Source organism: Trachemys scripta, chromosome 3, assembly GCF_013100865.1.
Source record: "Trachemys scripta elegans isolate TJP31775 chromosome 3, CAS_Tse_1.0, whole genome shotgun sequence".
NCBI classification, from domain to species: Eukaryota; Metazoa; Chordata; order Testudines; family Emydidae; genus Trachemys; species Trachemys scripta.
Genome location: NC_048300.1, coordinates 162,735,541 through 162,747,953, shown reverse-complemented (window position 1 = coordinate 162,747,953; position 12,413 = coordinate 162,735,541). Strand labels below are relative to the sequence as shown.

At 35.2% G+C, this 12,413-nt stretch overlaps 1 protein-coding gene across 1 annotated transcript in view; it reads right to left on the bottom strand.

Moving 5' to 3' along the window:
* Positions 1-12,413, bottom strand: part of LOC117875514 (CUB and sushi domain-containing protein 1-like) — a 1,845,931-nt gene that overhangs the window by 301,769 nt on the left and 1,531,749 nt on the right. The window contains exons 29-30 of the mRNA XM_034766897.1: positions 7,041-7,157; positions 1,222-1,335 (exon numbers count right to left, since the gene is read on the bottom strand). Coding sequence (XP_034622788.1) covers positions 1,222-1,335; positions 7,041-7,157 — 231 coding nt within the window. The remainder of the gene's footprint in view (positions 1-1,221; positions 1,336-7,040; positions 7,158-12,413) is intronic.

Below are 12,413 nucleotides of genomic sequence, written 5' to 3'. Positions count from 1 at the left end.
TTAAACCACTGCAAACAATGTTAGAATGAATTCTGGAGCTTTTTCCTTTGCATGGAAGGAACCTACATGTAATAGAATTACCAAAGGGAAAATATAGTCTTCATTTTTCAAACATTAAAACATTTTCCTTAAATTGTAAAACAGATACATATTTTCCCTAATAAGTAGTAAACAATAAAATAAGCCACATGTTCAAGACTGAAAAGAATGGAAAACGGTGTGTTGTAAAAATCCCAAATTCATATTTGTAAAGTTCAATGTATATTCCTCTGTGAGGCCAGATTTTCAATATTAGGTGCATGCAATTGCAAACATATTTTTGTGCATGTTTCATTTTAGTTGTACAAATATATAGCACAGGCATGTAAATCAGGGACAAAATCCTGATCCCACTGAAGTCAATGGAAGATTTGCTACTGACTTCAATGGGGCCAGGATTTCACTCCAGATACCTGCCTGCATACCTGGCCAGCTGTTAACTGGACATGCAAATGCAGAAATAATTGATTTTTGTACACACAAGTTATTTGTGTGCATAAATTAGACACTCAAAATTTGTGTGTGCAATGCAGAGATCATACTTTCAGGCCAGATGGAACCATTTGATAGATCAGGGGTAGGCAACCTATGGCACGGGTGCCAAAGGCAGCACGCGAGCTGATTTTCAGTGGCACTCACACTGCCTGGGTCCTGGTCACCAGTCCGGGGGGCTCTGCATTTTAATTTAATTTTAAATGAAGCTTCTTAAACATCTTAAAAACCTTATTTACTTTACATACAACAATAGTTTAGTTATATACTATAGACTTATAGAAAGAGACCTTCTAAAAACATTAAAATGTATTACTGGCACACGGAACCTTAAATTAGAGTGAATAAATGAAGATTCGGCACACCACTTCTGAAAGGTTGCCGACCCCTGTGATAGATCATCTTGTCAGACCTCCTACATAATAGACACTATAGAATTTAATCCAGTGACACCTGCATTGCACCCAATAACCTGTGTTTGCCTAAAGCATATCTTCCAAAAATAATCCAGTCTTGTTATGAAGACATCCAGAGATGGAGAATCCGCCACTTCACTTGACAGTTTGTTCCAACAGCTAATCCCTTTCACAATTACTTAACTTTTAAAAGCAGACCCACAATGTGCAGAAGTTCATGCTTTCTATATTAAGTCACATACGTGGTTTATAGTTATTTTTGCTTTCTCTTTACCTGAATGAGATCCAGAAAGTGAACTGAGAAGTCTAGCCTGAGGGTGTTCTCCATCAAATAACTCTGCCACATCGTTCAGAGCAGTCTGGAAATAGGCAAATTGCCCAAACACAACTGGAAAATAATAAGAGAAAATAAAACAAAAACATACAGGATATTTTTGCTTACACTCATTATTAAATGATTCCTCGCTGGTTTCTTGTAAGACTTCATGCAGGGAGTGCATCTTAATTTACTTTCTGTTCTGATAAAAGAGATAAAAAGATACTCATCATATAGCCATTAGCTAATTTCATTTATTTGGTGATTAACAGGAGTACACACCCTAATTTGTTTTTTTATATTTTTGTATTTTTAAATTAACAAATTAAATTATCCTTTCCCCAAAGGCAAAACTATCATCATGCTAAAAAGTTAGGGATTGAGTTTTGTAGCTACCATTTGATTTTGCTACCTCTGAGAATGAAGAACAAGAAGATACAGAAAGGAAAGGAACTTAATTTATTTTAATTCTGATTACCAAATATCAGCATTGCTAACGCATGAAAGCCTCATCATATTAGTACTCTCCCAAGGTAGCATCTAATATCATATATTATTTGTTATCCCTTCTCACTTATCTGAGGAAGAAGTAACAAAAGTTATTATAACTGCACAATTCCATCACTTCCTATTACTATTCATTTTAGCTAAACTAATGCAAAACACTGGTAATATAATAGAAACACAATACTATATTATCACCTTTAACCTATCGTTATATTTATTTTTCATTTCTATTGTAAACAATTTGAACTGTATCAACAAATAGCATATTTTATTATAGGGCATTTCTATATGTTATTAATTAATATTAAGAACTATTAAATTCACTGTAATAGTGAATTTTGTAAATAATCATCCTGTAATAGTGAACTTCAAAAATAACTCAACCTAATAAAAAATACTTTATCATATCATAAAGCAATATTTTGTTAGCAAAGAAACAACTAGATTAATTGTGACTGATTCTTATTTGCGATATTGTACACACATGTTGTGTGTTACGCACACATGATGAATTACAGCACAGTAATATACTCATTGGCTAGTTATTTCCAACTTTTTTTAAAATCTCTTTTCAATCGATATGATATGGTAAAATAAATCTAAAAACAACATATATGTCTAAGTGTGTAGCTGTAGAGATAATCTACGGATATGTCGTGTTTGGTTTAAAAAAAAAAATCTTTGCAAGTTACTGATATACACCTCGAGCAATTTTAGGTTTACCTAACTATGAGTTCTGGAGAGGAACATTCTGTAATAAATCCTTTGGTTTTATACATATGTCTCAATGTATACAGCTCTAATAGAACTGTATTATAACCGCTCTCTCAAGACACTAATAATTTGTAATGCTTTGATGAATTTTTAAGTAAACATTTCAATGTTTTGTCCTTCTCCCCTGACTCTTTTTCTATCTTCCAAAGAAAGAAAACCACAGTAACATATCTTATTCCTGTTTGTACAGAACTCTAATAAGAAAAATACAGCATTTTACAATGTTTTCCTTATTCTAAATCACAAAAATAACACCACCCAAGGCATAGGCATTCAGATGCGTTTCCGATGGTGCACATTGTAGTTTGTGAAATATGACAATGAATCTTTTAAATATATTATCTGATTTAATCACTTCATTACAAGTGTAACATTTGCAAAATGTATTTGTTTTTTAAAAAAAGATGCCTGACAGCAGTTCTTGGGGCAGCAAAATACATAGAGCTGCCCCTGCCCCGATCACTTTCCAACTTTTCACTGAAGCTTATCTGTCAATTTCAGTTATTAACCCAACCTCCATCCACACAACCTCCACACAACTCCTGACCCAGAAGATGATTCTTGAAATGGAGGGAGGTGAAGTGAAGCCAGAGAACTATCATAGAAGAAAGGGGATCTTAGCAGTGAAGAAAGTATATTGGAACTTGTTGCACCCCTAAATTGTGTGTCTCTTCTGGAAAAAAAACTGATATTGTCAGAATTGTTTACTAACCTATAATCAATTATACCAGTAAAAACTCAGTAAAAGACCATAATACAAATTGGAGAACTACCTTTATTGGTGATAATGTATGAGATAGGAAGCATCAAACTTGACTGCAACCCGGCCAAACCTCTCAGTGACTCATCCCCAGCAGTCACTCTAAACCCTATAAATCAGTTACTATGTGATATACTCCTGGACAATAACTACTTGCCTACATTCCTAACTGAACTATTAGCTGGATTCATATATATAAAATCTCAGACAAAGCTCACATGCCATAGTTCAAAGTCTCATATTCAAGAACGTGTAATAATTCAGAACAACTTCCAAAATGATTTCATAAGCAAGAAGCTGGAAACTGGACACACAACAAAAATGTTATGGCCACTTACATCAGAGCTAAATTTGTCCCAGGGAAATATTAAACTAAAAGCCCTTAGAGTAAAATTATTCTACACAATCATTTATTGACTTCTCCATTACTCTGAAATCAAAACCACCCCAGAAATATTTTTATGGGAGCACAACAAGACTGCAGCCATGTGAGTCACAAGTCACTAGTGTTCTACTTGTCCTTTGCAGATGTTTCCTTATTCTGTTGAGCTAGGCATACACAATACCTTCAATGTTTGTGACATTTTCCCATATATTTTTGTTTGTTTCTTGCGTATTGAATGTGGTGCAATGCTGAAAACAGATTTGCCAAAGACGCCCTGGCAGCAGAAACAGATTATGCATCATTAGTAGTCAGAGTAAAAGCTGCACTTTGCAGTCCACCATTCTCTCTCTTGCACTAGGCTAGCTAGCAAGGGAACTGAAAGATATGACAATCCCAAAGAGATATTTTAGAAGATGAAGTTATTAACATAAGTGAGCTATTAATGCAATGGAGAACAGATTACAAGGTGAAAATTAAAGCTTTTGGTCCATAATATTTCTTAAAATGACAGCTTTGAGCCAATTGCTGCTCTCAGTTACACAAATATAAATTCAAATAATTCCAGTGACTTCAGTGGAGTAACTATGACAGATTAGAGAATGGAAACAAAGGATATTTCATGGCAAGATAATAAATTAGTGTTGTCATGGAATTGAGGAGTGTGGGCGGGGAGGTAGAATTTAGGAACTGCTGCTCCAAAATTTTGTCCCCCTATACTATGGTTTCTTGTTTAGGAAACTTAATTTGATGTGTAAAACAAAAGCTGAATGTTTTATCTAATTATTATTATTATTTATTTATTTATATTATCATAGCAACTAGGACCCCACTGTGGTAGGCACTGTACAAACACAGAACAAAAAAGCTAGTCCCTGTCCCAAAGTGCTTACAATCTAAGTATAAGACAAGAGACAACAGGTAGACAAAAAGGGGAAACAATGAGAAAATATTGATCAGAACATAAGATATGTTCTCGCTATACCAGAAGCCTAAATAGTTCTAGAAGGCATTAGATACCTTTTTCAACTTCCACAATGGCAGGGAATTTTGGATTAAAAATGCTATCTTGTGAGAATATCTTGCAGGAAGCTGCTGTTAACATTCTTGCCTAGTTAGTTTTAACATTTTATTCCTTTTGGTGTTTTTATTTTCATGTTTTATGGATATTATTTGATAATAACTATTTCCTTTTAGCATAAAATTCATTAGTTTTAAATGTATTAACTACCTAAAGAGATCGACAACAGAACGAACGAGCCGACACACATAATTTGAGGACTAGCTTGCTTCTTGTGCTTTCTTTTCACCACACTCCAAAATCCTAAAGGTAACTTTTGAGATCATTTCAGTTATGAGCCAAACCAGAACCAGGCTCCATGTAGGTCTTTACTTGAGCCTGTCCCTTAATTCCACACATTCTAATAGGCTCTCCACCCTAATCCACAAATTCCCCACCTCCCTGTGTTATGACCACCTCTCCCCCTGGATCCCTATCATTCTAATTCCCCTTCACTTTTAAAAATGTGTTCTCTGGTCCAGAAAAGCATTATAAATGAATGCTTGGTTGGTCTGGTATGTAATGGAGTCTCTATTGTGGAGACTGGTGTTAGGTGATCTTATTTATCAAGGGAAAAATTGGGACACTGTGGTCCAGGCTGTCACAGGAAAGTAAGGGAGTCTAGTGGGAAAATGGAAAGAAAAAGGGGCAGCCTCTTCCCTGCCCTATACTGTCCTCATTACAGAATTAAAAACTAGGATATTTTAAATCTGTTGCTGAAAAGCAGGAGCAGATGCATCAGGGAGCAGAAGCAGGCAGTATTATATTCTACCTCTCTGGGGTTAGCCTCAACAGTCTGCTCTGTGTCTCCTTCCTCTACTGCCTACCACCTCCATGCTGCAGGGACAGAACTCTCCTTGTGGCAGTCAGGTGTATGCCAACTTCCAAGGACTGGACAGTCCCCCAGTGGCAGCAGATGGCAGTGTACCCTACATGAGCCACACCACACAGCGGTGACATTAATGGTGGGACTTAAACCCTACTGACCCGCCATCTCTGGTACTAAGCCTTAAGCATATGATAATACAAACAGAAGGACCAGCACCCAGCAGAAAGAAAGTTGAGTTAACAATTTTTCTTTAAAACTATGTGGACTCAATAACTAAGAGTGTCAAAGGAGTATAGTAGGAGTTGATGGTAAGGATGTCAAAATCAGTTTGGAGAGGATTGAGCTAGGGAGGGGCTTACTGAACACAGGTTGCACAATCACAGACAGAGGGGTGTTGACACAGATCACTGTTTTGGAGAAAACATGATAGTGTCAAAAGATTAGATTTGGAAGGGCACATTATTAAATTCTTATTACTATGTGTGATAAACCTTCCCTAAGATCTCAACCTGTGATTCTGTAATTATTTCTGTTAGCAGCTCTTCCAAATTCCTTAGTGGCAAAGCTGCTGAATCCTTACAGCAAAGATTTTGTGGCATATAATATGTACTAAATATACTAAACTGCTGTAAATCCAATTATTTGAAGGATTCATTTTTCAAGCCACATTTGATAAGTAAGAATTAAAGTGGCAGCCATCTATTTTCTTCCTAGTTAGCTGTGCCCACAATAGTGGGACCGGCTTTATTGAAGGCCGTACCTGCAATCTCTAACTCCAATCAAACATGCTTTAGAGATACTGTACAATTATTTTGACACACTGCAAGAATCAGGTAACTTAGTTGAAAACAATGAGGAGTCTGGTGGCATCTTAAAGACTAACAGATTTATTTGGGCATAAGCTTATGCCCTAATAAATCTGTTAGTCTTTAAGGTGCCACCGGACTCCTCATTGTTTTTGTGGATACAGACTAACATGGCTACCCCTCTGATAATTTAGTTGGTGATTATTTTATAAACTTTTCCAGAGATCTCACTTAGATAAAGTTTTGGCTTTTGTATTTTGTATTATACTTACCGGTATATTATGGATTATGATTGCTTCTTACCTACTGATTTACTGTGTATGCATGAACCCTGATGAATGATTATGCCATGATGATAAATGATGTAATCAATGAAAGAGTTCATGATGTTCTTGGATAACAGACTTAGACCATTCTTAGATGGATTCTGTTGATTACCCTGGGGCAGACGGGATGGTGAAAACCCTTTAATCTATTCCTGCAACAAGAGTATGTATGTTCTCGCAAAACAATTTGCAATATTACAAAAAGTTTACCCTCATTGTTGCATAAGAAACAAAAAGTTTCATTTTTCTTAGAACTATTTCTAAACTGTAAATAAAATCAACCTTAGAACAAATGAGTTAGTGAGCCATATATCAGTAAAACCAAACTCTTACCGAATTCCTTAGGTACAGTTATAGAATAGTGACAAGTCTGCCCAGCAGTATAATTATGTGGATAATTTGGTGATAAAACCACACCATCTGATCCAGTATACTGGCCTCCACAAGGAGCTGAAACAGAACAGAAACAAAAGCATCATCCTTAATTCCATCTGCTACTATCTATGGCGTCTCAGCATGAAATTGCAAAATGCAGTCACTGTAAAGTGACAGTTTTGGTAATTTTGTTTTTTCTATGGCACCAGATACAATGGTCTTTGTTAGGAAACTACCAGTATATTTATCAAAGCATCTATTAAAATAAATTAGCATTTTACACAATGACATTGATTGTACACTTCTGTGGAAATAAATTATTCCATTGGGAAAAACTATAAAAACAAAACTGAAAAGCTTGTTTTCAAAGTATAATCTAAATAAAATCTCAGCAAAGACTTGCTACTTATTATTTAGATTGCATCAGCACCTATACTGTGCTAGATGCTTTCCAAACATAGATTAAAATATAGTCTTGGCACCAAAGAGGCTAGAGTCAAAAATCATTTTGCTATTTTTCATCAACGCTAAATAAAAAAGAATTAATAATTTATTTAAGGAAATTCTTTGAAGTTACAGAAATTAAATTTGGCCTAGAAAAGTGAATATAAGGATCCATTAGTGTACCAGGCCAGAGATATTGTAAAAACCCAGGGCCAAATCCTGTTTTCAATTAACCTGTGCAAGTGGGCTGCCATAGTTATATTGACAGGAGAAAATAGTCACAAGAAGACAGAAAAGGAGAGAGTATGTGATTTTGGACAAGTGGCCAACACAAACAGAAAGTGGGTATTATCAGACTGATACGTTTCCCTATTTTTGTATGCAACTACAGAAGAATCCTCTACCCAACACACACTACCCTCTTTCCCAACTCCCCAGTCAAATAATCAAATGAAAAACTGTTCAGATATCTTAGACTTAAACATCACACTTCCTAAAGAAAGCTGCATATAAAACACAAGATACAGTTATAACAATTATTTTATCTTCTCAATAGCACAAGTGATAAAGCATTTCATTTTAATAGTATATAATTTAGATAGTCAGTATATTGCTATTTATGGCATTTAACAAATACTAAAATATGGAGATTTTGCAAGGATTAAAAGGTTACCATTACACTGGAATTTTGCCACTCTAATTTCAAAGGACCAGTAATAGCCAGAAACTCATAAATTACATTTTCTTTGATGGATTTATTTAAATTAAAGGGTCTGACATTAGTTCCAGAATAGTCACATTGTTTTGATTCCTAAGGTTGGTAGTGCTCCTGGCAGCAGTGCATAATGTGAACAAAATATTTTCTATTGTGTGGAACTAAGCAATTCAAAAATATTTGTGTTTGTTGTTTATAATTCCTTCTGCACAACAGATGACCTTTAACAATGCTGCAACTTAGTTTTTGAGTACTGAGTGATTGTTTTCAGTATCCAGAGGCCCTCAAAAGGCACTTTATATTAAAAGATAAACTTCTTGGCATGTTAACCTTGAAAATGTCCTTTAAACAAAGCACCACACTTTTTCTTAGGAAAATGACTAGTGACTGGCAAAGCTATGGGTATGCTCAGCCACTACCACCACAACAGCAAATGGGTGCCTTGAGAAATGTTTGTTCCAATATTGCAAACTCTGCAGACTATTGCTCCAAAATCTCTTTTTATGTGACTATATATTTGTGCTGTTCACAGATTTTTTGAAGTTTACTAATCTTACATCCCAGGCACCAAAGATGGGACCTTTTGCCTCCAGCTGCCTACTGTATAACAGATTGTTCAAATCACATAACTATCAGCTATGATGAAATCACGTTCCTATATTAGAAATATGGAGGAGACAGAGAAATGTGAAACTATGTGCTCAACAAGAGACATTTGGGATTGACCAGTACAAAGCGGCTGTCCTTTAATCTGTTGAAAAGGAGGAAATAATAGATAAATACACAATGGGGGGAAACCGGCTTGGCAGCAGCACTGCTGAGAAGGGCCTGCGAGTTGTGGTGGATCCAACCCCAACATGAGTCAGCAATGCAATGCTGATGCAAAAATATCAAATAAAATTTTAGGTTGCATTAACAGAGGCATAGCATTCAAGTCACGGGAGGTGATAGTACCGCTCCATTCAGCACTGGTTAAGCCTCAGCTGGAGTTCTGTGTCGAATTCTGGGTCACCAACTTATAGAAAGGATATAGAGAAACTAGAAAGGATCCAGAGGCAAGTGACAAAGATGATTAAAGGGATGGAATGCAAGCCATAGGAGCAAAGAGTGCCTCGGGACGTTGTGGAAACTCCTTCACTGGAGGTTTTCAAAAGGAGGCTGGGGAGCCATCTGTCTTGGATGATATAGACACAATAAATCCCCCATCTTGGCAGGGGGCAGACTAGAAGACCCTTGTGTCCCTATTAACCATAAAAGGCAGCTGAAGGGAAAAAATGGTTACAGTTTATCTGGCTGAAAAGGGGAATGGGATAGGAAAACACAGAATCTGTAAAAGCCTGAATTTCAACACAGTACTTATATGTAGGCCAGTGGTTTACAACCTTTTTTTCATTTGTGGATCCCCAAAATATTTCAAATGGAAGTGCAGACCCCTTTGGAAATTCAACCTGTGTTCTGCGGACCCCTACCTGAAAACTGGCTGAACAGAATTCACCTATTAATGTTGCATGTGCTCGGCACAGCATTTGACGTAACATGAGAAAAAGTGCTAAACTGTGAGCTTCTATGGTAGCAACACTTCTGGGTTTTGAGCTATAGGTTGGAGTATTCACATACTTTTGACTGATCAGAAAAATGAAATGCCTTTTCTGGGATCTGAAACTGTATTTTCACTGTCACCTTTCGCAGGCCACTTAGACATAGTCTGCAGACCCCCAGGAGTCTGAGGACCACAGGTTGAAAATCACTGATTTAGGCAAAACAGTAACATATCAAAGATTAGGAGCAGAAAAAATTACTCTCAACAGATAATTTTCAAACTTTTAGAAAAGGAAGTCAGTCCTCTAAAGTAGAAAGGAAAAAGTCTTGTTGTCTAGTCAATAGCAAAAAGAAAGATCAGTTCAACTATAGACCACTTGACTCTTAGCAAGTACTTGCAAGAAAGGCATGTAGAAATTATTTTGTTCAAAGGTCCTTAAAAATCTAAGCAAAGAAGGCAAAACCACCCACCTGATCTGTGTATCAAATCATGCAATGACTCAGGTAATGTTATATTGTAGCTGATTTTTTTTCAACATAATCCATATTATATATAATTATCATAGTGAAGGATGGCAAGGACAGAACAGTAATTAACCATGTTAAGTTAGAGACTACATTTGTTATGATACTACTCTTTTTTGAAGAGGCTTAACTGAACGAAACTAAAGATTTTGAAAGTATGACAAAATCTGTGTACGTCTGAATGTAGGGACAAAATTTAGCTGGTGATCTACTGAATGATAAGTATGCTTTAACTACAGTGACAAAATATGGTGAAGTAAAACTTGAATCCAGACATCAAACTTTTAAAGTCCTTTTGGCTTTTAGAAAGGATGGATAAAAATAGATTTTAAAAAAATCAGACTTTTTATTTAAATTTGATTTTTTAGATAATCAAATATGGATTTATTTGTTTAAATAAACCTATTTGAAATGATTGCAACCTATATTAAATTATAAGTGTTTTATTATCTATTAAAGTCATTTAAATTAAATTAAAATAATATTATACAAAACAAATTTGGTGCTGAAGTTTTAAAGAAAGTCAGACCACTGAACTGGTGGAAGTAACTGTTTAAATACTTGTAACCACAGTTTGTTGTAGTGATAATACCAGTTTTTGACAATAGTAGTCTCTTTTGCAGGTGCAGAGATAATATTTTCTTCATTTCAGTTCATTCAACTAGTTCACCATGAGTAGCTCTCTGAAAGTTAAGAAACCAACTGGGGATTGAAAATGCAGAAAAGCTGGGGGTTTTTTATTTTCAATGTGTGCATTAAAAAATAGGTGCAAAAGTAGCTCCTAGTTCTGAAATCTTGACTGGAAATGGTGACCAGAAACAATCAGTTCTGTTTAATAAATCAGTTTTAAATGAAAAATATGTTTTGATAAACTTTTTGATACATTTTTCTTATGTATCCAGCACATTTAAGGAAATAAAACACAACAACAAACAATTTTTAAAGGCTGTTATTTTTGCATATTAATTTAATTTGAATTTCCATTCAAATAGAGCTTGATGCAAATCACAAGTAAAAAAAATAATCATCTAATAAGTAAGAAATCCTTCACCACTTTCCAACATAATAAAAACTGTAAAAATTAATAACCCGAATAAGTGCAAGTTAAGCTATATAACTGCTTAAATAAATGTGTCTAGATATAGCGTATCCTCATGGTGAGTAAAAGGAAGCCCCAAATTTAGTGTGAAGGCTATATTTATTTGTAAGTCAACATGTTTTAATTCTTAAACCAACTAAAGACTCAGCCTTTCTATAGGAAAATACAAAAAATAGAAATACAAAACAAGATTAAAATCAATTATTTAAATCAAGATTTCCTGTTTGCTAATTTAAATCATAATTAAAATCAGTGATTTCAATCAATCAACCAAAATCAGCTGCTTTCAGGGCACTAAAGAAGCTGCTTAGCATAATCACAGTGGAACTATGCTCTTCCACCTATTTTTCAGGCAATCAATGTAAGTGCCATAATTCTATCCCCTTTTGGTCCGCTCAGATCCCTGAGTATATGGCAATCTTGTCATTATTGCAATATCTATTTTAAATCAAACAACTGATATGAAAAGTTGTGGGAAGAAATTTAGTGTGGTTGAGCTCACATCAGCAGCTTTTGGAACCCAAACAGCCCAGGCAAAATTTTGCAGACATAAAACAACAACTGCATGGAAGGTATTTCCTTTTAGGGAAAGTATATCCAGTACTGGCTTTTAGGCACTTCTCTCATATTGCCACTTCCTATCCTTCTGCTTTCCTTCACTTCATCTTTCCAGCATGGACAATAAAAATTGATTTTCTTAAAACTTTTAAAAAATGCCAACTTTATTTACTGGTTGCGTACTGAAAATTTGGGGCATATAAAAAACAGAGGTTCAGCGTCTGCTTTAAATATATAACAGAATGAGGCCTTAACTATGGCATTACAACAGCTTTTCCACAATAACACCTTAGAAACAAATAAACATACATATAATGTATATTGTATTATTTGAGAAATAGTGTCTGGCCATTTAATGAAGTACTAAATCATAATGAAGATGAAAAAGAAGATGGATTGAGGCTATGTCTGCAACCTGAACTTAACCATTTGCTTAGTTCTGGGTGCTTTT